General features: G+C 43.5%; 1 protein-coding gene across 1 annotated transcript in view; it reads right to left on the bottom strand.

Annotated features, from left to right (window-relative positions):
* Positions 1–4,868: 4,868 nt before the first annotated feature.
* The window catches only part of URB1 (URB1 ribosome biogenesis homolog), a 43,427-nt gene continuing 21,767 nt past the window's right edge, over positions 4,869–26,528 (bottom strand). The window contains 23 exon segments of the mRNA XM_030264927.4: positions 4,869–5,357; positions 5,957–6,556; positions 7,561–7,802; positions 8,104–8,280; positions 8,874–8,983; positions 9,610–9,753; positions 10,287–10,393; positions 10,692–10,803; positions 11,167–11,327; positions 14,174–14,276; positions 14,827–14,998; positions 15,773–15,836; positions 15,925–16,035; positions 17,759–17,952; positions 18,095–18,153; positions 19,960–20,137; positions 20,328–20,529; positions 21,392–22,253; positions 22,876–23,055; positions 23,587–23,796; positions 24,343–24,539; positions 25,504–25,674; positions 26,378–26,516. Of these exon segments, the coding sequence (XP_030120787.2) occupies positions 5,146–5,357; positions 5,957–6,556; positions 7,561–7,802; positions 8,104–8,280; positions 8,874–8,983; positions 9,610–9,753; positions 10,287–10,393; positions 10,692–10,803; positions 11,167–11,327; positions 14,174–14,276; positions 14,827–14,998; positions 15,773–15,836; positions 15,925–16,035; positions 17,759–17,952; positions 18,095–18,153; positions 19,960–20,137; positions 20,328–20,529; positions 21,392–22,253; positions 22,876–23,055; positions 23,587–23,796; positions 24,343–24,539; positions 25,504–25,674; positions 26,378–26,516 (4,707 nt within the window). The 3' untranslated portion in view covers positions 4,869–5,145.

The raw sequence follows: 26,528 nt of genomic DNA, 5'->3' as shown, positions 1-26,528 counted from the left end.
CCTAACCCTAACCAGAACCCGTAACCTGAACCCTAACCCTATTATTAATACAAAAACTAACCCTAACCCTAAACCTAACCCTAACCCAAAACCTAACCCTAATCCTAACACTAACCCTAGCCCCAACACTAACCTTAACCCTAACCCTATCCTTAATCCAAAACCTAAACCTAACCCTAACTCTAAGCCTAACCCTAACCCCAACACTAGACCTACCCCTAAACCTAAATGTAAACGTAACCCTAGACCTAACCGTAACCATAACCCTTGCCATAAACCTAAGACTAGCACTATTCTAAACCCAAAACCTAACCCTAACGCTAACCCTAACCCCAAACCTAACACTAACCTTTACCTTAACACTAACCTGAACCATAACCCTAACCCAAACGCAAACCCTAAATGTAATCTTAGTCCCAAAACAAACCCCAACCCTAACCATAACCTGTAACCCTAAACCTATCACTAACCTTAACCCTAAAACTAAACCTAATCCTAACAGCAACCCTAACCTAACCCTAAGACAACCCTAACCATAACTCTGTAACCCTAACCCTAGCCTTAACCCTAACCCTAATCCTAAACCTAAGGCTCGGCCTAACTCTAAGCCTTACCCTATACTCAATCCACATAACCCTAACCCAAATCCTAAATGTAACCCTAAAGCTAACCCTAACCGTAATCCCAACTCTAAACCCTAACACTTACCCCAAGCCTAGCCCGAACACTAACTTTAACACTAACCCTAAACCTAAAACCTAATACTAAATCTAAGCTGAACCCTGAGCCTAGGCCTACCACTAACCCTAACCCTTACCCAAAACCTTAGCCTAAACCTAACAGTAACCCTAACCTAAACCTAACCCCAACCCAAGGCCAAACCCTTACCCCAAACCTAACCCTAACCCTCACCCTAACCCTAAGTCTAAAACAAAACCTAGCCAAAGCGTAACACTAAGACTAACCCTCAGCCTAAAACTAAGCCTAACACAAAACCTGACTCTAAGATTAATCCTAAACCTAACCCTAATACTAATACTAGCCCTAACCCTAAATCTAAACCTAACCCTAAACCTAAAACTATCTCTAACCAGAATCCTAACCCTAAAATGAACCCTAAGCCTAGGCCTAAACCTAAACCTAATCCTAAACCAAACTCTAAACCTGAACCTAAACCAAACAGTAACCCTAACCCTAAACCCAACTCTATTCCTACCCGAAAACCAAAACCTAACCCTAAGCCCAATCCTAACCCTAAACCTAACCTTAACCTAAACCTAACACTAAACCTGACCTTAATCCTAACTCTAACCCTAAACTAAAAGTAAACCTAACCCTAACCCTAGAACTATCACTAACCCTACACCTAACCGAAAGTTGAACCATAACCCTAGGCCTAAGCCTAAACCTATACCAAACACTAACCCTAAACCTAAGTCGAAACCTATCCATTACCCAAAAGCAAAACCTAGCCCCAACCCCAACCCTAAACCTGAGTCTAAGCCATACCCTGAGCCAAACCCTAATCCTGTCAGTGTAAACCTAAACCTATTTTTAATTTAAAACCTAACCCTAACCTCAACCCTAACCCAAACGCTAACCCTACACTAAACCTAAATGTCATCATAATCCTAACACTCTCCCTAAAACTAAATCTTATCCTAACCCCTAACCTTAACCCTAAAATGAAACCTAAACCTAAGCCTAAACCTCAGCCTAATCCTAAAACTTACCCTACACTTAATCAAAAACCTAACCCTAAACCCTAACCCTAAGCCTGTAACCCTAAGCCTAACACTAAAACTAACCCTAATCCTAAACCTATCACTTACACTAATCCTAACTGTAAATTGAACCGTAAGCCTAGGCCTAAGCCTAAACCTAACCTAAAACCTGAACCTAAACCAAACACTAACCCTAAACCTAAGCACAAACCTATCCCTTACCCAAAACCAAAACCTAACCCTAACCCAAACTGTAAACCTAAGCCTAAACCAAACCCTCAGCCTAAACCTAACCCTAATCCTGTTCTTAATTTAAAACTTAACCCTAATCCCTAACCCTAAAACTAAAGCTTATCCTAACCCTAAGCCTAAAACTAAACCAAACCCTAAACCTAAATCTAACACTAACCCCAAGATGAACCCTAAGCCTACAGAGATGGCGATGGCTAAGCCTAAACTGAAACCAAACACTAACCCTAAACCTAAGCCCAGCCCTACTCCTTTCCCAAAACAAAAACCTAACCCTAATCCCAACCAAAAGCCTAAACCTAAATTTAAGCATCAGCCTAACCCTAGGACTAACCCTCAGCCTAAACTGAAACCTAACACTATTCTTAAATTAAAACCTAACCCTAACCTTAACCTAACCCTAAGCCTAACCCTAAAGGTAACCCTAACCCTAAAACTAAGCGTAACCGCAATTCTAACCCTCTCCCTAAAACTAAAACTTATCCTCACCCAAACCCTAACCCCAACCCTAAGCCTAACCCTATTCTAAAACCAAAACCTAACCCCAACACTAATCCTAACCCTAAAATTAAACCTAAATCTCAGCCTAAACCTAACCCTAAGCCAACCCCTAAGCCTAAACTTAACCCTAACCCTAAACATGACACTAACCCAACTCTTACACATAAACTTAACCATAAGCCGAAGCTGAAGCCTAGGCCTAAGCCTAATCCAAACCAAACCCTAAACCTGAACCTAAACCTAACACTAACCCTAACCCCAACTCTATTCCTAACTGAAAACCAAAACCTAACCCTAAGGCCAATCCTAACCCTAGTCCAAAACCAAATGTAACCTAAACCTAAAATTAAACCTAACCTTAATCCTAACCCTAACCCTAAAACTAAACCTAACCCTAAACCTATCACTAACCCTAACCCTAACCCCAACTCTATTCCTAACTGAAAACCAAAATCTAACCCTAAACCCAATCCTAACCCTAGCCCTAAACCCAAACCTAAACATAACCTAAACCTAAAATTAAACCTAACCTTAATCCTAACCCTAACCCTAAAACTAAGCCTAACCCTAAACCTATCACTAACCCTACTCCTAACCAAAAGTTGTAACGTAGGCCTAAGCCTAAGGCTAAACCTAACCCTAAACCTGAACCTAAACCAAACACTAACCCTAAACCAAAGTCCAAACCTATCCATTACCCACAACCAAAACTTAACCCTAACCTCAACCCTAAACCTAAGTCTAAGCCACATGCTGAGCCAAACCTTAATCCTAACTGCCCATGTAAACCTAAGCCTAACCCTATTCTTAATTTATAACCTAACCCTAAACCTAACTTTAAACCTAAACCAAACACTAAAACTAAACCTGAACGTAATCCTAACCCCTCCCTAAAACGAAAACTAAAGCTTATCCTAACCCTAACCCTAAAACTAAACTAAATTCCCTCTCATCAGTGGGAAACAAACTTGGGGAGAGAATGAATGGCCTGCTGAATTGATCATTGAATATTATAGTCCTGCCACATGGGCTTAGGATGGGTCGTGGGGATAGCGGACCCCCATCTATTTGCTAAACGGCTTAGTATGACTGCACGCTGTGGCAGAGATTGTATGCAATCACACTTCGGATGCTCTTGAATTATTATCCAGGCAACACTCTCAAATGAGGGCTTTGGTGTATCAAAACAGGATAGCCCTTGATTACTTACTAGCTGGAGAAGGAGGTGTGTGTGGAAAATTTAATGAATCTCAATGCTGTGTGGAAATACATGATTACAGGGAAACCATTAGAGATCTGGCCACAGAAATTAAACGGGCAGCCCATGTTCCAGTGCAAAAGTGGAACTCACTTCTCCAGGCATTGTGGTGGGTCCATTTATTTGATGGGGCTTGGTGGAAGAAAGCAATTTTCTTCATTTTATGTTCAGTAGCAGGAGTCATATTCCTACCCTGTCTCATCCCGTTTTATAAGACTCATCTATTAATGGTACAAGGGATGCAAATAGCAGCTTTATCCACAGACCTGGAAGCTGCCCTAGGGAAAACAAATCAGATACCAAGAATGACACTGGGAGAAGAAATTCCTCACAGCAGGCTGAGGCTCTGGCAAAATTCAAAGGACAAATAAAGGGAAAAGAACAAAAGTACAGTTTACCAGGAAATTCCAGATGTAGACTAGAATGGGGAAAATTAATAAAAGGGGAATAGAATGTTTTTTTCTAATAAAGAAATCCTGAGAGTCAGTAGGGGTAGAAATTAGGGCACGAATCAATGGGTTAATATCGAAGGTGGGGGATTGTTACGTGTAGTAAACATAATTTGTGCCATTCCTTGTATAAAATATGTAATATTGCATACATTGTTAACAGCAGGGAAAAGGAACAGTGCACAGAGGAGGGAGAGAAGGGGAATAGAACGGAGCAGCAGGGTAGGGACAGGACAGAAGGGAGACGGGTTTGGGGAGGAGAGGAAAATGGGGGAGATGGGTTTTTGTCACACATTGCAGCAGCAGCGACATGGATCAGGGCTTTTTTGGGGGGTTTTTTGTTTTGTTTTGTTGGGGTGTTTGGGTTTTTTTTTTTGGTTTTGTTTGTTTGTTTTAATTAGGAAAAGGGTAATAAAAATAAACCAAATCTGACATAAATGCCTTTAAAAGCCATTAAAGCTTTTTAAACCCAAGAAGACTGTCCTGATTCCCGAGTCCAGTCTTCTATTCATACTGGTTTCGGTATCATGAAATCAAGCAGGCTCTCCAAGAAACAGTAAATCATGGTGACTAAACTTCTGTCTCCTGGTTCTTTGCATTACACTCCAGTGTAGGAAGCTCTGCAGCCTTTTTTCCCCGTCCTGTATTAGAGAGAGGATGGATATTAAGGGCACACACAGGCACCAACAGTCTTACTGGTTCTTCAAAAAGATAAAAATGCCTGCAATAAAAATTACATAATTGTAGTGACATTACATATTCTCCCTCAATCTGTTCAAGAAAAGGCAAATTGAAGCTTTCATGTCCCACTGAAAGACATTGAATCAAATCTTCCCCGAGTTTGAACCCAATAATAAAATACTGATTTTTTTTATCAAGGTAGGTCTATATGAGAACAGCTCAGGAAGCTCTCACAGCTCATGGTGATGAGGACGGAACACAGAAAAACGTTAAAGGTGAAGTGTTAGTCCCCTGAATTAATGCCCTGATGGAGCCAAATTTTTTTGCAAAGAGACGTAACAGTTTCTTCCCCTTGTTTCCAAGTGTCTGAGTCATCCCGTAATTCATAATCTGCACTAGTGCAGACCAATCTGACATGGGTAAGTAACATATCCGGCTCCTGTGCTCCAAGCCACATGTCTCCAATGTAAATGGAAGTCAGGAATACAGAAACAGCTGCGGAAGAAAGAAGAGAGAAAAATCAGAACAGATATGCTTCTATTTCCCCACAGGATTACCAAGTCAAGCTGCTTGGTACCTCCAGGACTATGCTTTAAAAGAGTCTCCTAACTCTTTCCCTAGCTGGAAAACCTGGAGTGGCTTTGCCCATGCAAAGCCAATGATCCTACTCACAAGAAGGAACAAACCAGTTTCCTGTTAAATAAAGCAGCTGGAAATCTGACCTGTCACATGCTCTCACTGACCAGCAATAGGGATCAGCATCCGGGCCCACGTGGAGCTGGGTTTTTTTGCAAACTATTCCCCCTCTTGGATTTATATTTCTTTTACACCTTTTATTCAATTTTAGTCCCTGAAAAGGGAAGTTTCTTAGAAGGAGTGGGAGTGTTGTAGTGTCAGAAAACCTCACAGTGTGACCACGCTCTGTGCTGCACACCCCTGCCCCCATCCTGCCAAAGACACAGCTTCTGCTTTGGGAAGCCACAAGCCTGGGTGGATATGGGAGAGCTGATTTAATGGATTTTAAAAGCCATGGAATTTCCTAGTTTCCCCCACCACTGCCTCGTAAAATGAGCAATAAGAACAAGACAAGTCACCTGTCTTGTCCGCATCCTCTTCCACCATTGCTGATAGACAAAGAGATTTCACAAGCTCGTGGAAGGTGCTGGACAGGTTCTGCTCCTCCATCAGCTGCAGCATGATGGAACTGAGCCCACCGAGCTGCCTGGAGAGCCCAGCTGAGGTGCTGCTCGCCTGGCATAGCCGGGTGTAAAGCTTGAAGAGGCCGTTCCTCAGTGCCTCATCCCTGAGCATCTCCCGCACAGCCGCCGGGTGTGGTAGGACACGGTTCCGCAGCCACCTCAGCACTGGTGACACGTCCTGCTCCCTCAGGGAACTCTGCCCAGCCAGGGACCTCACCAGCCACTTAGTGACAACGTGAATGGATGCACAGGTTACAGCCACTGCCTCACCTCCCCATTCACCGGCTCTGAGGGTGTCCCCTCCCTGTGTGGAGGGTGGTGCTGGGAAAACAGGGTCCCAGTGGGCAAGTATGGAATTCAGATGTTCTCTGCATTTCTCCAGCTCAGACACTTTCATGTCTGCAGCAGTGTCATCTTCTTCCATCCCATTCTTTTTCTGAGTGTGACGATACACACAAGATGAGGCTTGAGGTTTGTTCTTGTCTTTAATATTTTCTGTAATAAGATAACCACCATCAAAACAAACATCAGATACTCCAAAGGATTTTCCTAGAACAAAATTGTGCAAGCAAGGTGCTCTCCTGTGTAGATTCAGTTGTTAAAATGGCAAGTTCCAGCCTTGTTTAGCAGCCTCATGGAGCCTGCCCTGTTCAAAGGGGCTCCGGGAGCTCCCAGGGACACCAGGCTGGAACCCTGTTCCAAACTGGACCGCCCAGCCTGGGGACGAGAGAAACTCCTGAAGCCTGGAGCAACACAACCCACACATGCACTAAGTTACAGGCATCACTCCACAAACCCTCTTCACATCTTTCTGAGGAGTTTTAAAGGGTGAAAAAACTGTAGAAAAGCTAAAGCTTTTACAGAATCCCTAAATACATGACACTTTCTTAACTGATGCAGAACATTTAAACAAACCTATAGAAGCTTTAATGTGTACCAAAAGCAGCTGCTGCTGCAGGAAACCACCACTTTTTTAAGACCTCCCACTCCCAGGTTCCTTGCACTTTTTGTTCACAAAGAGAACAAGAGAAGTCACACAAGTCCTGGGTTTTTTTCCTTTCTTTAAAACTGGTGACAACATGAGACACCAACTATTGACTTTTGCTTGCTTTACTTATTTATTGTTTTTACTTAACATCTCTTTCAGATCCCCATTCACAGCTTTGAGCACAAAGCCTCCAGGTACTGCTTCTTCTCTTAAGATTCATTAAAAATACCCTTTTTCAAAGCCTGACTCAAGATTTGCCACTAAGTTTCATTTGAAAGATCTTTCCCTTCATAAACTGTGTTTCTCCAAAGCTTCCGAATTGTGTTAAGGTTCAAAATCACCACAAGGAAGATCTGAATAATGCCTTTCCATTTCCTTTCCTCCTCCCTCAAGGTCCATCAGTCTGACAGAAAGTATTAGTACTACTTCCAGAAAAGTTTGCCTCATTTGAACTTCTGGCCTGCAACAGCTACAACAAAATACACCTTCCTTGAAGTATTTCAGCACTTACTGAGCAATTCTTTCTTTCGGTCCTTCTGAGCCAGGGCCTGCAGGTCCTCCTGCAGCTGCAGGTCTTGGCTGACAAGGCTCCACTTGTGCAGCAGCAGCAGCAGCTCCCTGCTGGAGAGGATGCTGTCGTTGACTGTGAAACGCCTCCTCTCCCTAAAAGCCTCCACAACAACAGCACGGTATTCCAGCACAGAGCTGAGGGTGCTGAATAACTCACTCAGCTTGGCCAGATCTCCATTAGTCCTGGTAAAGGAAAACACAAGTGCCATGCATGCAAATCCATCACTACAGCTCTTAATTCCTACTGTCAGAATGGCCAGGAATTAGGGACAAAGGACTTGACAGCAACTGTGCATGACATTTTACTTTATTCTCCATGTATTCAGATACCTAAATCCTCCTGTCAAAGAAATCCCATCCAAATTCACTACTCAACACACAAACTAGCAGAGATAAAAAAAGCCTCCTGGCCTTAATAATGTTCAAACTGGACAGAGGACGAAATGCAAACCAACTAAAACAAAAAACAAAACAAAGGACTTACCAAATATGTTTGGTTAATGTGACCAAAACACACAAAAATTCATTTACAAGCTGAATAGGAAGAAGTTTCCTATTCTCCTGGGATTGATTCTTGTCTTCTCTCTTGTCTCCTAAATTTGTTAGCCATAGAGTATGGAGTAAAGAAATAATTTTATTTACCACCTTGTTCTCCAGAAACCTGAAAAACAAAACAAAATGAAAAACAAAACAATTAAGAAAATAAAAGAAAAATAAAAGAAAAAAAGAAAACCACATTTGAAAGGCAGATCCTCACCAGCAGCTGGTCCATCTCCTACAGGGGACCATATTCTAGTGCACTTTTGGTGCACTTGCCTGAACCTGTCAGGGCACTCTATGTTAGCAGAAGAGATTTTTTGTGAGGGAGAGGCAAGGGGAAGATAAATGTTCTAAACACCTTAAATCCATTACTGTGCCAGTTCCTGTGCAACAGGTCCTGTGACAGGATGGGAACTGAGAGTGCTTGAAATTTAAAAGGTAAAGACACCAGCACAAGGTGTCATTTTGCTTTTTCAAGGAAGTGATTTCAAAATCACAAAGCCTCTCCACCATCATCCCTTGTACCACAACCTGAAAGCATCTTGATTCGGTTTTCAAAAACACAAGAGACACCTCAGAGTTCAGCAAGTTCTGCCAGGGCAGCCCTCGGTGCCCATCTCCATGTCTGTCACCCTTGCTTTCATCCTCAGCCACAGAATTCTTCTACTGTGGACAGGAAAATTGTTCCCATTTCTCCTGTACTTCTCTGGTTACCTTTTCTCTAAGCTGTGCAGGACCCACGTGAGGAGGCTGTGATCCTGTATCAGCTCAAAGGCAGCTCTGGTGACACGGGCAGCACTTTGTAATATCTCCAGAATACAACTCTGAAACAGAAAATGCAACTTGTTCTTTTACAGCCAAGATCTAATTATCTAATTTAAAATCAGCAATTTGACTGGTATCTGATCAACTTCCAGGTAAAATGAACACCACCTGTTCTCAGGAACTCCAGAGAAGGAAAGACATTCTCCCTTCAATGCTTCATACTACAGGTGCTGCTCTTACAAGAAGTATTCAGGTAGAAAGACAATTTTCTCTTTTTGTCCAAGGTTTTGATACTTGAAATACTCAGGGTGGATGCTCCCAAACCTGAGAGCTCCTGGCATATGAGTTTCCCTCCTGCTGAAGCACTGTTCAGGTAACAAATGTGCTGGCTGGGGAATAGAGACCCCAAAAAGAAAAGGCCCCGACTGCAGGAGCAAAACCGCAGCACCCATGTGGGGCTCCATGATGGCAGGAACCTGTTCCAGTTTCAGGGGATAAGGATGGGACTGGTTTAGATACAAGCAATTCTTTCCCCCTCCACACATACACAAAACTGACAAGGAACATATTTTCAAGAGGACCAAGACAGAGTCAGCTGTTCCTTTCTGTTTGGTACTTGAGATCTCAAAGCCATGCAAGCTTCTGTGGTTTGGGGTTTTTTGGAACTTTCTTTTCAAATTCTTACCTGGGAGCCCTCGTCACACAAAGGACTGTTGAAAAAGGAAAGAATGATCTGGAAAATCCTCTGGTAGTCATAAAGCTCATAGCAATGTTTGTCACGCAGCCCTTCCCCAAGAAATCTGAGGATCCACTCACGCTCTGTTTTGTACTGGAAGCCACAAAGAAAAATACCACTATCAGACATGTAGACATTTCCAAAGAATAACTGCTCCTAAGAGCACAAAACCCTGGTTCCCTCTGAGTGCCAGCTCAGGGCTTACCACAGCTTGTTCTGGACTTCTCCATATCCACTCCTATAAAATGTAACCACTAACAGCCATTGGGAACAGTCAGTCTACACCCTGAACGTGCAGTGGAAATGGAATTTTAGAAGTTGCTGTTTCTAAAATACTTCAGTTGAACTCAAAGTTACTAATCTAAACTCAAATAGGAATTGTGGCTAGCCAGGGCAGAATATTCTGTTTCTTGTGCTCACAGAGCATACACAGCATAACTCATTGTGCATTAGTATTAAGAAAACAACAAAAACCCCATGGAAATAACATTTTTATTTCCAATATGAAACATAAGAAAGATGCTTCTAATTAACTACCTGTGGGAGAATGAGGTTTCATTGTATTTTTACAGCTGTTTTTAATATGTTCCTGAAGAATTACTGGATACCTAAAATGAGACTCTTACCTCAAAATCAAAACTGTAGAAAAGCTGGAAAAAACCTGGTACCTTCCTCAGGTCCAAATACTGGTGCGACAGAAGGAATCTGTTTACCTTTATGTACATGTGCTCCTCTGTAAAGAGAAAAAGCTGGCATTGTGGAGGAGGAGAATCCTCCCAATCCACAAGCACGGACAACAATTCGTGGAAGCTGTGGTGAATGTGCAGCGCTCCAAGCTGGGAGAACAGCCCAGCAACCACAGAAGGCCTTTGCTCTGAAGCTCATTCCGATTTCTGCCCACCCTCCCCTTCTCTTGCACAGGAGGAAAGGCTCAGTCAAGAGTGCGCGAGCACAGAGCAGGTGAGGAGAGCAACACTCCCTAGGGCTCTGTTTTTCACCCCAGCAGTGACACACACAGCAAGTTCCAGTACCTGGCTTCAGGATTTGCTTTGCCACACGGGCAGCGTAGAGTGCCAGGGAGAAGGTGAACCTGAGGTTTGGCTGTCTGATTCCGTTCTGCACAGCATCCAAGAGATACAGCAACTGCAAGAGCCCAGGGAGAGAAGCCTGAAGCACAGCCCAAATCAATGCAGCAGGAGCACAATGAAATTGATCAGCTTCCGGGACATTTCATGGGCCATACAGATCAAGTACCAATTCCATTAGGATTTCCATTCCTACATACAAAATTTTAAAGAATTTCTAAAACGTATTTTCCCTTTTCTCTGTCCATTAGTTATAACAGGAGGGAACACAAAGCAGTAGAGGAAAAACAATGGGAGAGAGGATAAAAAGCTTCTTTTAGCTGTCTCACCACATGCATGTAGGTGGATGAGCAAGGCAACATCTCTTCCACACATGTCCATGACCTACAAGGTCTCACCTGCCAAACTGGCAATGGCTTACCTGGCTCTTCTCTCGAAAGCGAGCCCCTTCCAGATGGGAGCGGAAGAAAGCCAGGACAAAATACGCAGCCGCTCTCATGTTGGAGTCGTAGCTGCTCAGGGCAGCCACTGTGAGACCCAGGGCATTGACTTCCACAAACTTGTGACATGCCACCACACACTCTGTGAGGGGATGGGGGAAGAGAAACAGAAAGCAGCTAGTACTTCAGCACTGACACATCCCAGCATGTGTAACAGCACCATAATCCTTAACATTTCTGTCATGACTATCCATTTCTGGCTCTAGCCCCACAAATTATGACCTCAGTGCACAAAGGCTCCTCCAGCTGACAAAGGGCTTCAGCAATTCACTCGGAACAGGAATTCTTTAACTGAGCTGAAATTCATGGGGCTGTTCTCATTTATGTGAGAAAGAGATGATCCTGCCCACCAGGCCATGCAAAGTTAGGGGTAAATTCTGTAAAGCCATCTTTGTATCTCACTGTTTCAGAGAAGTTGAGTACAAAGAACAACAAGAGGGAAAATTTATCTCTCCAGAGCATTGGAGGGTGCCTGAAAGACCAGCACGAAAAAGCTCCTGTAACAGAAAGGATGGGAGAATAACCCAAATAGCCCATAAACCACAGCAGTTGTCCCTGTGCAGGCACAAGTGACTCTTGTGGTAAGGCCTGCTCTGAGCCAAGTACTCAGCTGTACCCCTGAGCTCTATTAGGTAAAACAAAATGCAGCAATGACCAGAAATCAGACCAAGAAAAAACAGGAAACATGCCCTTTAGTGGTAGTGTTTAGCTTTCACATCATTTTGTCATCAGGATTTGGAGTTTCTCCTTTAAGGGCTTGTGTTCTATGTGCTTTGAAGGGTTGCTGCCATTTCCACTCACTAATGGCTAGAAATGACTTGGTGTGAACCTTCTACCTTATCTCCAAGAATGGAGCACAATGGCACCTCAGTGGTATTTTACCAGTTACAAATGTACCATAAGTTTAGCAATAATATTGATGTATTTTCTTGTCATTCACAGTGAAGGTCAAGAGGAAGTTTCTAGAAAATTTTTTCCTATTTAAGAAGGGGCTGCAGTCTTACTGCCAAGTACCTACATTTGGTCCACTGATTTCCTCCCCTATCACTGCCCACACAGACTAGTGTGTGTGTAAATATGTACATATATGCACACACATGTATATATCTATGTATGCATGTACATATAAAACTATGTTTAAAAAATCACAGATTATTTCTGTCCCTGTACCAGCACCTGGACTATTTATCTCATCTTTTTGTCAACTACTAAAGAGCTACTAAAACTCAGTTTCATGCTTGGCAGTTTCTTACTGCCAGCTTTGCTGCTTATGGGCCAAGTAAAGCAGGGTCTCCACTTGCCCACCAGGCATTTGTCCCTGGGCCACCACTCTGCTCTCCTTCAGGCTGCAGCTCTGGGGAACTGCTGACGCACAGTAACCATTCACACTGTGGCAGAGTGCTACAGAATGAGATCCAAGGTTCTCACTTCAGCAGTGCACAGAAGATTTATTTGGAAAACTTTCCTTCATTGAAAACATGCAGTGGGAATATTTTCCATCCTGCTGCCCCTGGAGAATGTGTTCAATAACTGACATAAAAGAATAAGTTCTTATTAGAAAAGCACCCCAATTTAATTCTATGTCTGACATACAGCTTATTTAAAGGACCTTGAGAACCAGGATGGAAAAGCTTTCCATAAGATGCTTATCAGAGCTAAAGATAGAATTTGCTATCTGCCCAACCCCAGACTTACTTTTTCTCAGCAAGCGCTAAATACTGTGCAAGAAGTTCCTGTTTAGGTACTCTGATGGCACTTTGCAGCCAGGACAAAGAGACAAAGAGCAAATAAATAAAGAACTGGGAATTCCAAGAGCAGCTGACATGGTTTACAAGCACTATGGGACTGAGACTCATAAATCATTCGGGCCCTTTAAAAATGCCCCTCTCAGGACACAGACTCTCACTCTGTGTGGAGAAGCTAAGAGGCCTATTTTCTTCTCTCCAGGTTCAGATTCAGGACAGCCATTGTCTTTACAGCTTCACAAGAACGTGATGTACAGCAATTCCCTCAGCCTTGGTGCTTCCCGCAGCAGCAGCCACCAACTAGCTGCAGTGCTGCCATAGACACGAAATCCCTCCCTCCACGGGGTGAGTGGTGCTGGTGGAGTGTCCTTTCTCCAGCTATAAACACTAGGTTCCAAAGACACCAACTGTCCATGCTCTTCCTCCCTGTGCACCTCAAAGGCCCAGCAATAACTGGATTGTCCAAGATCCCTCCAACTGCAAAATGCCAGATAGCTCTGGTACCTTTTCTCCTCAGAGGACTTAAAGACAGCTCTTTTCCTCCTGCCAGGATTACACAGAGCACTTCAAACCATACCTAAGGAGAGGCTAAACACATCCAAACAGATGCTGTACTTGCAGGGCTCTGGGTGAACAAAGGACTGTGAGTGTGATTTCACTGACACATCAACAGCCTGCCAATTGCTTCTAACATTATTGCTTTGGAAAGCCAAATCTAGCTGTAACTACACAGTGTTTAACCATAACCAACACAGGGAGAGAGCTGATTAGGAAATCCCTTAGGCTTCTTGTCTCCCTTTGACCTCTGAGAGCTCTCTCCGGGGACAGTGTGTCTGTGGAGCACAGCAGGGATGTGCACGTGCAAAGCCCAGACATGTCAGACAAGAAATTTGCTGACAGTTCAGAGCACCAGCCTATTTGTGAAACATACTGGCCTCAAGCCCATCTGTCTGGTGGAAAATGAGTTGGCGGAAGTTCCCCTGTTCTACAACCACGGCCTGTAACAGACCAGATCTCCAGACAGCTCAGTCACACCCTTCACAGTAGTTTGTTTCTTCCGTCTAAAGTCAGGCACAAATTCCTTGCAGTATTAGCTCTCAGATCAGGGATAACAGCGGTCCAGGCACAGCTCCTGCAGCAGAGCAACCTGACACTAAATACCAAAGAGAAACATACACTTTACCTGGTCTGGTCAGTTCACTGAAGAGAGGAAGTAGAAAACAAGGATCATAGAAGTCATCAAGGCTCTTCACTGTTTCATCTTTATATAGTGACTCCTGTATTCCCTGAAACCAAGACCAAACCAGTATTTGCAAGGAACAACATCAATTTCAAGCTTGGTTTCAAACTTCTACAACCACCTCATCCCACTATAAACCACTTGATACTACACCTTATAAAATACAATGCAACACAGGGTGAGACATGCTTGTGTTTAAACCCAGCTTTCACTATGAGAGTATATCCACAACTATTTCCCTGACCAACATCAACAGCTACAGAAGCAATCCAGCAAACTGTAAGAAAGGCTGGAGAGCCCACTACCAGTGGATCCTTGGGCTGTCCAATCCTGGTCTCACATACATGGCAACCTCTGCAATGCACTATCACCCTTGCTGACAAGATGTGGCCTGTATCTTGCAATTACTTTGAAAAGTGCTCCTGAAGAACACATTCCTCCTATGAATCAAAATTCTGATGGAGATTCTGGAATTCTGAATCCCTCCTGATGGAAACAAACTGACGTGTATTACATGGCTGCAAGAAATGAATGGCTCAAGGGTCTTCCTGCATATCCAAAGAAGGGTGACCATGGATAAGCTGAACCAAAAGCACCTGTGATGGCAGCAGCCGGCGATGCTGAGGGAATGACAGAATCGTCTTCATCATCTTCTCTTGATCCAGCAGACACAGAATCTCCTCCATGCTTGGCTGCTGCCACAAGGACTTCCCCAGACTCTTGCAAGTCTTGTGATGCTCCACAGCAGCTGGACCCCACAGCAAGATCCTTAAACATTGTTAAAGGCAAACAGATTAGGCAATAGAACCAAAAGCAATTACAGAGGAGATCAATTAGTACCAAAATTTTGTCTTCACTCATAGTTAGTACCCTGCGGGACTTGACACTGTAACTTGTTTTCCTGGCAACACCTTTTCCATCCATCCCAAAGCTTTTCAAATTTAGTCTGAGTGTGTCTCACTCACTCTACCCTCCCCTGTCCATCTAAGTCAGAATGTACCCACTCAGAGGCACCTATGGATTTAAGCTGTAAGTGCAGGTAAGAATGACAGCAGCTGCATGAAGGGACAGGAATCCAGACCTGCCTCAGCTGCCCGAGTGAGTGCTCTTGCAGTGCTGGAGGTATTTCTGCTCCTGCCTCCAAGACAGCAAAGAGCAGTGAGGAAGACAGACCAAACCACAATTGTTGCCAACAGACCTTCCTGTGGACTGCTGGGGCACAGGAAAGTCCACTAGTGACTTATGTTTCAGCCTCCCATCTGTGAGAAGACCCCTATAGTGAGTCCCACTTATGGAGAGTGAGTGACTCCAGAAATGAGACAGTCCCTCATCTAACCCCCAGACACACAGAAGTCTGGGCAACATAAGAGAATTACATTAAGAATAGGAAGTATGTAGTAAAAGTGTTTCCAAAAGCAACATTCATCTTTAGGTTTCACCTTGTTCACTGTCTCCTTCATTTAAAAATGAGACCCTGGAAAAATACCAGTTGTGAGACTACCTATATGTAGTTTACCCAACCAAGTAAGGCGTTCAGCTTACCTGGAGTTTATAAGACTTTGATTATTCTTCTCATACAACTGAAGCAACAGCAGTATCTTCTGATCTAAAACCCAAGATTTAACCCAAAGTTAGTGACATGTGGACACAAGAACAAGATGCAGAAGGAAGTGCCTATCCAGACTGACACTCACCCACGGTGCTCAGTGTGGCCCCATAGGCTCCCAGCAGCACTGGGAGGTGACTGCTCTCACACAGAGAGGGGCTGAGCTGCACAGCTGTCAGCAGAATGTCCACCAGCGCCTCTGGAACAAGCACAGCTTGAGCCAAGCAGCTCTCGGTCACAAAGAGCACGAAGTTAACAACCCAAGACCCACTCCAAATGGATGCACACACAGCACTGGACATTTAACATCAGTATCTATCTCTAGAGGTACCACAGACCATATCCCCAATACACTAAAGCGTGATTTTGATGTATTTAATTAAATAAATAAATAAAAGTAACATCTCAAAACAGTGTTCCCAAGACAAACACAGAAGTCACGAAGCCAGGAGAGGTCCCCAGGGTGGAACACACTACTCTGCAGAAGCTTTCCATGCGTACATAACTGCTCTCTGGTTAAAGAGGAGTGCTGTACCCTATCCTTCAGTCCTTCTTCCCCCAGGGGGCATCTGGAATGAGCTCAGGAGTTGCACAGAGAAAGGCAGACATCCCAGCAACCTCCCCAAGGACTCCAGAATTCACAGCAAAACACTTCTAAAGTCTGCACCCCAGCTGCAGTAAATACCAAAATGCTTCTGCACTGTGCGTCTCAGCAGGGCTCAGCACTGTGGGTGGTTTGTGAGCCACAGGAACCCTGTCCTGTGGGGTACAAAAATTATCCACATTTGCTCTGTAACTGGGAAGCAGAAAGTGTAAGTGATTGGGCTCCTCAAAAACAAAGAGGCTGTCTGTAGCACACTCAAAACTCAACTCCAGATTTCTCAACTCCGAGTATCTGAAAAGGCCTGGACTTTGACCCTAGTTATGTGCAGGAATATTTTCAAAACAGTCAAAACTTAAAGAGTTCCCGAAGTACCAGCCTGAGTGAATGCACTCCTGACACCAAGCTTCTGCACCACTGCAGCTGGCCTCAAAGAATCCATCCTGCTGATCTACAGAAATACACTCTAAAGGTAAGACACATACCTACAGCAAGCAGCAAAATCTATTCCTCATTTTTAATTTCACTAAATTGGTGACTTCACAAGAGCTTTTTTCTCTTTTCAGATATTTCAGAACTTTAAAGTTTGTTTACATGTTCCTCATCAATAAACTAAAAAATTGTTATCAACATGTTGTCCTGAAAATTTCACCTCCCTTTTCTTATACAACTCTTTCAATCACTGAATCTCAAACCCCTGTACAGTGGAGAAAAGCTGAGGTCTATGTAGATTAAATGTGGTTCAAGGTCAGGCAGGATTTCAGTTGCCAGTGAAGAAGAAATAATGCCAATTCTACACATGAACTAGCATCCAATTTATATGCCTCTGGAAGGATATTCCTCATGAAAGGTAATACGAAATACATGTAATTTAAACTGTCATTTTTGATAAAACTTGCAAAATCAACTTTAAATCTCCTGTATCAACCTATTTTAAAACAGGCTTAAACACCACAGGATCTATGTGCACTTCAGTGATCTTACACTAAGTGCCTCACAGAAACCAAAAGAATAAATCCAAGACTTCAACTGGGTTAAAAATACCAGAAAAACAAAAAAAACCAAACAAAAACCCAAACCAAAATAAAAACCCAAACTCACTTTTCCAGTAGTTTTAAAAACAGAAGTCTTTAAAACCAGCATAAAACGAATGCAACATTTCGATCCAAGCAGAGGTACAATTTAAATGCCAGTATTCTGGAACTGCTAATAACTCTGCAAGTATTTACATGAGTGGGTGTGTTACTGGATGGAGAGAATATAATGCAAGAAAGACAAGATTAGCTGTATTTAGTATGGGAAGAAGATGATTAAAAAATACCTCTTGTCTGGATGTTCATGCTATCTTCTTCTCTTGACCTCAGAATGGCTGACAAAAATAGAGAGTGCTGTGTGACCATCATGTGAAGTTTTGAGAGCTTGACTAAGCTCTGACTAAGTGAGGGTTCTTTCTTGTATAGTAACTGGATGGCAACGTTTAGGACCTTCAGAAATGTTTTATCTCTGTAACGGTACCTTTTGGGAGAAGGATCACAGAGAAGTCAGATCGTATACAAACCAAAGGAAACCTTGAAATTAAAAGTTGGTTAAGAAATGAGAACTTGGCAAAGAAAATTAACTTAGTAAAACCAAACCAAATTCAAATGAAAACACTTACTTGAGCCCTGTCTTCACAAGATTGCACCAGTCATCTGGGTCCACTTCTTCAACCACACACTGTGTGCAGCATGTAAAAACAGGTGTTGGTTTACGTTTGGCACATGGAGCTTCTACAGAAATTTTTGTTCAAGGGACACTCTAAGAACATGCAAGCCAATCACTCATGTGGGATGATCAGAGAATAACAGGGGAAAAAAGCTCTTGGATACAACAATCCTAATTCCTGGTTCAAAGGAAACTTGTTGGTCTGGAGGCAGGGGCTGTATGGAATTAAAAAGCAAGCTGGGCTGTAGATTCCAAAAACCCAGTGGCTCAAAACTCTTCAAACTCCCGAAGTGTGAAGGGAATCACAACTTGACAAGTCAAAGCAAGAGACTGGGTACCAGGTTTTTGTGTGCTTTAGCCAATCAAGCTTTGCACATGGCACACGGGGTGGCTGGGACAGGCAGTCCTTATAACTATTGTGCCCTGAGGAGCTGGGAACCACAACAACCCAGTCAGTCCGGAGAATGACAGCTGCACATCCCAACAGTCCTGGGAATGCAGGTGCCAACCTCACCAGGCTGGAAACACCCTCAAGATGGGATGAACGCTGTGAAGTGGCCCCAGGGCCTGCAGAGTCAGCCAGGTCCTACAAGGCAGTCTCAGCAAAAGCCATGAGAGGACAAAGGTATTCACTGCTCAGAGACCTTCAGTGTTATGTGTCACAGGGACCTGTGTTCACTAAACTCAAACCAAGGGAACAGTACAAAGGGAGTGAGCAAGTAGTGTTCTTCAAGATCAAAGTCTGGATTTCTATTCACGATCAACCAGACTTTTGCCCCAGACTTCAGATGGCATGGCAGATGGGTCTCGGCAGAAGTACCTCTACTACCTTCCTTTAAAAAAGAAAGGTGATAATTTTAATTTTAAAAATTTAATTAATTAATTTATAATAATTAAATTAATTAAATTAATTTTAATTTTTTTTTTTAATTCCACTGGTAACATTTGATTTCTTACTCCTAAATACCTTAAACTCCTATCTTCAAAGGGGATTTGTACCAGAAAGCCATCATCAAGAATATAAAACTGCTTCATATAAAGTATTATCAGGACTCTGAGAAAGCTATTAAAAGTCGGAAACCATAATCCATAAAACAAGAAATCAAGTCCAATCTGTATTTACAAAACCTACAACTGCCCAGTTGTGGGAATCCAGGGCATCCCTCTGGCTGCCTTGGAAGGTCTGGGACCCTGGCAGGGGTTCAGAAACCCCCCTGTACAGAGCCCCGACAGACACTGTCTCTGATCTCTGTCCATGGAAAAAGAGTTTTCAATCTTACAGGATGAATTACAAGCTCTGAGTGTTTGATATAAGCAATAATTAGTGTGGCATGGGTGCAAAAGTAAAATTTTAGGATTCTAGATAAGGGGTCCAAAGGGGACAAGATGGAGGAAATTGGGTGTGTCCTGTCCTTTTTCTTCTTCTTTATGTCTTCCATGTTTTACTGTGGTGTTGGCATTTTTCTATTTGTTTAGACTGGGGACACACTGTTCAACGTAGGTGACAGATATTGGCACATTATTGTAAATATAGCACACGTAGTTTCTGGTATATGTTTGCAACATTCCACTGAGGGGCAGAGCCCCGCACACTGCCCTGCAGGACAGACCTGCATCAGGGCAGCAGAACATGTTAGAGATAAACAGAATAAACAACCTTGAAACCAGCACAGACAATTTACGACTTCTTCTTTGGCAGCAGGGCTGAAAAACAGAGACTTTCTACAATCTCAGAATCATCTAATTACCACAGATTCCATCACCCAATCACACATATGCATACAGTCCCACTGTGGCAAAGTAGATAAGAAGTCTCACCAATAATTCCTCTAGCCTCAGCAGCATGAACCTCTCCACTTCTTGCTTGCTTTCATCTCTACTGCTGCTGTACATGGCAACTAACCCCTTTATGCAGGCGGACAAGAGATGTCTCCTCCAGGAATTCAGCTCCCCTGAGTTTTTAAGCACTGTGGATATGGCATCTGCTACGGCCCAGCTGCAGAGAGATAGTTGTTGATTTTTTTATTATTATTTTAACTTGGTTTTGTATATATTAAAGATGTTTTGCTGCCAAAGTGCAAAGCAACAGATTCTCTGAGGAGAAGATGCTATTACTTCTCCCATTCCTATCACAGTGCTTCCCAGGACAAACTGAGCGCTGGGGGAGGCACACACACACTGCCCACCTCTCTTCATTCCCTGCTCTCTCCAGAGCAGCAGGAAGGCAGTCCATCAGCTTGTGCAGCCCTTTGCTTCCCAGAGGTGGCAACAGCTTGGAAAGAATTTGCAGTTTCACAGTGGCCTCAGGTGATGCTCTGGTGTCCTGAATCCCAGCACAGAGCTCCTTCCACAGGGCTTTCCTCAGGACAGGTGTGACAGCCAAGACAACTGTGGGGAGAGCAGAAGGCACAGGTTCCTCCACCGGCAGCTGTTAAACAACACACTAATCCCACATCACTTTCTAATCCAGGCCCAGACTACTCAATTTCTAGGAAATTATGCTACAGCAGCTGCTAATCTGTTACAGAGAAATGCTACACAGAGGCTCACTTCTTTACCCATCCTCTACTTCCCAGTGTGCTGACAAGGCCTTATCGCTGCTTGACCTTCTAGGTAGAGTTACAGCCCCAGTCAGCCTGTTTCCTTTGCTATTGACATTTCTGGGAAATAAGAAACTAAATTTAAGTGATCCTGTTCTACCCAGTTGAATCCTACCTCATCGTTTTGCTGGTAGAGATTTAACACACTTGTCCATAGATGTAACGCTGCTGTGGGTTTGGAAAGTTCTGGACTGCCAGCTCAGAAGGAACTTACTGTAGACAGCCCACAGCTGGAGATTTGTTTTAGAACAAATTTTTGGACTCTGTAAAAGTGAAAGCTCAGGTTCTGCAAAAACCATCTGGCTGTGGCACTGCACGCTCCAGATGCTTCTATCTGTGCCTGAGCAAAAGGTTTTACCTCCTGTACTAAACCAAAAGAAGCACAATGATAGATTTTCACATGCACTAAGCATGAAATAAGGGCTTCAGAAGAGAAAGCTGGGCAGCAGTAACTGCGAGAGCACTTGGCTTCAGTCTAACAGCCAACCCTCAGAACAGCACCTTTAGTGATGCAGAGGTACTTCCAAGACAGTCATTAGAGGTCAGACATCTAAGTTTTATACCTTTATCTATTGTGCAAATATTCCAGCAGAATCTAAACAGGGAATGTGGCCTCCTGAATCACAAGCAGGGCTCAGCAGTGTCTTTACCTGTGGAAGGTCGGCTGAAACCATACTGGTCTCTGCATTGCAAGTACACATTAATGAGTGGAAGAAAGCTTGCCATGTGTTTCCGGAGGTACTTCCCAGCGGCACTGCTCAGACACCAGAGCTCAAACTGCAGCAGGTGAGTCCTGGAGTGCTGGATCAGCACGGCCACAATGGCCAGGGAGGTGCGTGAGCACTGGGCAAGGCAGTGAGCCTGAACCTCAACACCAACCGCAAGAGCAAGGATAGGCTCACTTTGGAGAGCCTGAAGGAAAACTTCCTCCAAATCTTTGCTGGCCGATGCTGACATCAATATCCCCAAAGCTTTAATATGCTTTGTGGATAGCAGAAATTCTCCTTGCTGGGGATGCCTTTGGTAGCTGTCTGTAAGGAGCTGCACCAAAATTTGTCCATAGAAGTTTAGCTGTTTCCCTTTTTTAGGCGATTTTTCAGATTTCTGATCAGTCAAGCTCATCTCAGGAAGTTGCAGCATGGTTAGAGTGATCTCCTTTAGCTGAGCTGCAGTCATGTACATGTGCAGCTTCTCCAGAGCCTGCAGCTGGTGAGACTTCCTGGGACAGACCTGGCTTCTGTCCTTCCCCACAGTCTGCAGTTCTTCCAGGACACTTTTGGTGATAGCTTCGAAATACTTGGACAACACGTGTCTGTGATCCGTTGTGATGCTCTGCACGATGGGGGCACCTGTTTTCAGTAACTGGAGCACCCCGGAATTGAGGTGAGCTGACAGGAGCTTCACAGTGACAGGGTTCAAACCAGGCTGAGGAATAGAGCACAGCTCCAAGGCCAGGAACCAGCTCTCCAGCGTAGGATGTCTGAAAATCAAGGTAAGCATATCCTCCAGTGTCTGTAACAAAGAGAGGAAACAGTATCAATGAATGGATAATCACACTGAAGGGTAAAAAAACCTTATTCATCTGCCTATTTTCCACAGCTTGTCAATTACAATTATTGAACATTAAATTGTCTACTAGCTGGTCAGAGGATAAAAAATATTAATTAATTACAAGCACATAAATATCATTCTCCCAACATTTATGCTGTTATACTGAACATTGTAAATATGTCTAAGCTCATCTCCAGAGGAAAACTGAATGTTCTAGGGTTCATCAACACATTCTAATCTCTGCAAATTCACAAAACAGATGAAAGAGGGGGAAAATTCATTCCTCAAGTACATAATTTTCACAACATGGCTTTACACAGGGCTAAGAAAATACATTTTTTTCTGCAAAGGTGATCTATTTCAGGACCTCTCCTGTGTTCCTGCTCAGGGGTGAGACTGTGGGTGATGCAGCTGGGTCACATCTCCAGACAGTAGTTTTGCAACTGCTGGACCACATGCTCTATGTTCCTAAATTCTCCTCCAAGACCTTAACAGCATCTCTAAGTTCAGCCAAACTATTCCCTAGAGAATCAATCAAATCAAAGTTTACTAATAGGTGCCTCTGTACCAAGGGATTTGGTACCTTGTTATTTGAAGACACTTCTGTTATCAGAGACTCCTCATGCATAAAGAGATCTGATTCAGCCTCATGCTCTTCCTGCTTCTGTTGATGATTCAGCTTTATTTGATTCCCCCGGCACAACAAGATGCTCAGAATGTCCACATAGAGGTCAATGAGCTGAGGACCCAAAGTTTTACCAACCTATGAAAAGAAAGCCATCTTGGAAGTGAAGAAAAGAGGAGAATGGGAGCAGAGGGGTAATTATCCAACAGGAATAGGAGTTAACTAAGAACTACTTAGATTACAACCTCTTTTTGCGGAAGGAACCACTTCCCTATGTAGAAACCTGATTCTAAGAGAAGTCTCAGGTTGCCAAATAAATACTGATAGTTTTTCATTTATGCTATGACATTTGGAGTTACACAAACCAGTGAATTTTACTCTCTGGAAAGGCTTCTCAGGGAGATCCACGAGTTGGATCTTGAGTTTATTTGCACTCACACTGATCAGAAAGGTAACCCATGCAAAGTAAATCCAACACTCTTCAATAATCAGAACAACTGACATTTGTTTACAAATTAGGTGCAGTTTTGTATGGTGCTGTGTACCCTCAGAGCCAAGTAAAAAAAAAAGTTCTACATAACTGGAACCTAAGTTTTAACAGCCAAGTCATTTGTACTTTCTACCATAAAATTAACCAAACATAACCACAATATACAATATTGCTCTTACACTGCTGAAGTTCTCCACTGTGGATTTCAGGTACAGCAGCACATGCTTTACTCCCAACAAAAGCTGGTCAGGTAGCAACCAGGAAGCCAAGTCTCTCAATTTTGTCTGAACACCATCTTCCAGTAAGGTACTGCTTCCTCTCTCATAGGCTCCCTTCAGCAAAGTGGCAAATACAGAATCCAGTGACACAGTAGGGTCTTTGCTTACCTCCTTGTGGTTTTTAAATGGTTTAAAGTGAAAAAAAGCATAAGAGAAAAACAGTGATGAGTATGAAACAAAAATATCTTCAGCCACCTTTGTTTTGAGATGAGCACTGAGCTGAAGCTCTAGGAGCACAAGTGTACAGTCCTGCTAGAACAGAGCTGTCCAGCAGTGTCCCCCGGGGAATCTGTAGTGTTCACTGCTGAACTTAGAAAAATTCACGAAACCCAGCCCAGGGGCCTGTGATCCTCCACCCACCCAGGGGAACTCCAGGCACTGTAAATGGAGGCCACAGCACACACCAGGTTCTGCTGTGCCTAGTGAGGAATCTTTGTATGACCCCTGAGCCCTGGTATCACCGCCCAAACACCACGAAGACCTCTTGTGTCATCAGAGAAAAGCTCCGGAGCAAATGTGTGTCCCAATGTGACCAACAAGAAATGCAGAATTAGCTCAATAAAAATGCTGTTTCTGATGGAAATGTAACCTCTATAAACTGTGAGGTTTTTATAGGAATACTGACTTAAGTATTCAGTGACTTCAGGTATTCCATACCACAGGTTCCTGGGACTGCTTGGGTATCCAGAGTTTATAGTATCGGCTAAACTGGTAGAGCTGAGGATACTTAGCAACTTTCAGGGACTCAAGATGTTTGTCATAGAGCTGGAACATCAAGCAGAGAGCAAGGGGTTCTCTCTGAGAGTGTAGGAGGTCAGTGAAAACGGCAACAAGGTACTCCACGATGTGCGCTCCTAGAAAAGCAAAATAAATTATACTATTGACATGAGCACGGACACTGGGGCAACCTTCCTTACTTTGGGCCTTGGCAGCAGCCCACAGAGCATCATGCAGAAAAGAACTGAATAAGATCAAAAAGTGTTTGTAGTAACCTAGACACATGTTCCTGACCACTGAGGTACCTGAAAAAATCCTCCAGACATCAGCTCTCGCTGAAGCAAATAATCCACCTTCACTGTGTTGTGCTAAACATGCCTGTCTCTTAACAGGGAGAGACCCTGCCAAGCACCACCTCAGAGAAGAACTGAGTTGTACTGGGGTGACACCCAGTTAACATGTACAAGTTAAACAGAATTTTCTGTCAGAACTGGGGCTTTCAGTACACCCCAGGTGTTACTTGACTGCCAAATACACAAGGAGGGCTTAGTGAGGTGCTGTGGGGTTGGCCAATCCTGCTCCAAGCCCACCTGATGCCCCTGTGGTTTTAACACTTTCCTCAAGGCGGTGGTAGAACTTTGCAGTATTTGCCCCGCTAGAGCGTAATTTCTGAATTTTTCTTTGGGAAATGCATGCATTTCCTACTTAACAATGCAGTCCTCTCTCCCTGATCTCAGGAAGAGCTGCCTACAGGCATGTAAACCACCTTCCTCTCCTGATCTCCACACTCTGTCCTTAAAACAGTGTGTTACTGAAGCCAACTACTTCCAGACCAAGACTGTCCATGCAGGGACAGTGTCACATCCCTATAGGGTCAGGATAAAAGGGCAGAAGCACCTACAGACCTCCAATGCCTCTCTTGAGCACGAAACACCACGAACCTGCACTTCCTTCTGCTTGCAGGGAAGCTAATAAAATATCTCAAGGTAAAAAATGATAAATGGTAAAAAATTATTACAAATGGGTAAAAATGATGAAATGATGCCACTTTCACTCCACTGGTAGAAATGACACATAAAACATAAAAAAAAAAACCTGTACCTGTTCTGTTTTCAGACTGAAGCAACAGTATATTCCTGGCTTCTAATGCAGCAGGGACAACAGCACTGAAGGGAAATGTTTGGATAATCATGTTTTCATCTAAAGAGACCCCAATTTCTTCATCTAAGCCACCACTGCCCTCAATCAGAACATCCACCATATCCAGGGCATCTAATAAGTGAAGGAAAAAAAATGTAAGCAGAGGATCCAGACTAACTGGAAAAACAACAGAGGTAGAATGCAACACTCCAGGAACACAAGGTATCTTTTTAGTGCCAAAAAAAAAAAAAAAAAAAAAAAAAAAAAAAAAAAAAAGAGGCACATTTGTCAGGCAATAGAATGTTAAGTGTAGCACAAAAATCACAGCTGTACTTCACTCTGCCTTTTAATGCTGCTGTGCAGCACAGGTTGCCCCGAGAAGATGTGGCTGCCCCTGGATCCCTGGAAGTGTCCAAGGCCAGGCTGGACAGGGCTTAGAGCACCCTGGGATGGTGGAAGGTGTCCCTGCCCATGGCAGGGAGTGGAACTGGATGAGCTTTAAAAAAAGGTGCCTTCCCATCCAAACCCTTCTGGTATTCCATGTTTCTATGAAGAACTCCAGGCAGAAGGACTAAATTTCCATTTTAGTTCGAAAATGCTGCTGCAATAGCATGAAGAGAGATTTTAAAGTGGCACAACCACATCAAAGATTACATTTGGGGGTAAAGTGGCAACTTTGCAATTCCAACTTCTGATACCAAGTACATATGGAGGGCTGAATCCTGGAGGTCCTTACGTAAAAGGATTTTTATAGTTATCCATCCCCAGTTTGCTGCTTAGGGTTAGAAAATGTAGCCCCAAGTCGTGGAATTCTGTTGTTGGGGTTACCACATACCATCAATGTGAGACACAGGGATGCTGATGTTATCAGAGTCCTGTTGAAACGTAGCAACCCGGAGCATGCTGGCTTCCTGAACCAGGTCTGCTGCCTTATCTGTGTAGGGGTAGGGCTTTGTCATCAGCTTCAGCAGGATCTGTCAGCAAAG

This window comes from Taeniopygia guttata, chromosome 1 (genome assembly GCF_048771995.1).
Source record: "Taeniopygia guttata chromosome 1, bTaeGut7.mat, whole genome shotgun sequence".
NCBI classification, from domain to species: Eukaryota; Metazoa; Chordata; class Aves; order Passeriformes; family Estrildidae; genus Taeniopygia; species Taeniopygia guttata.
The sequence above is the reverse complement of the archived record's forward strand: the minus strand, read 5'-3'. Positions and strand labels throughout refer to the sequence as shown.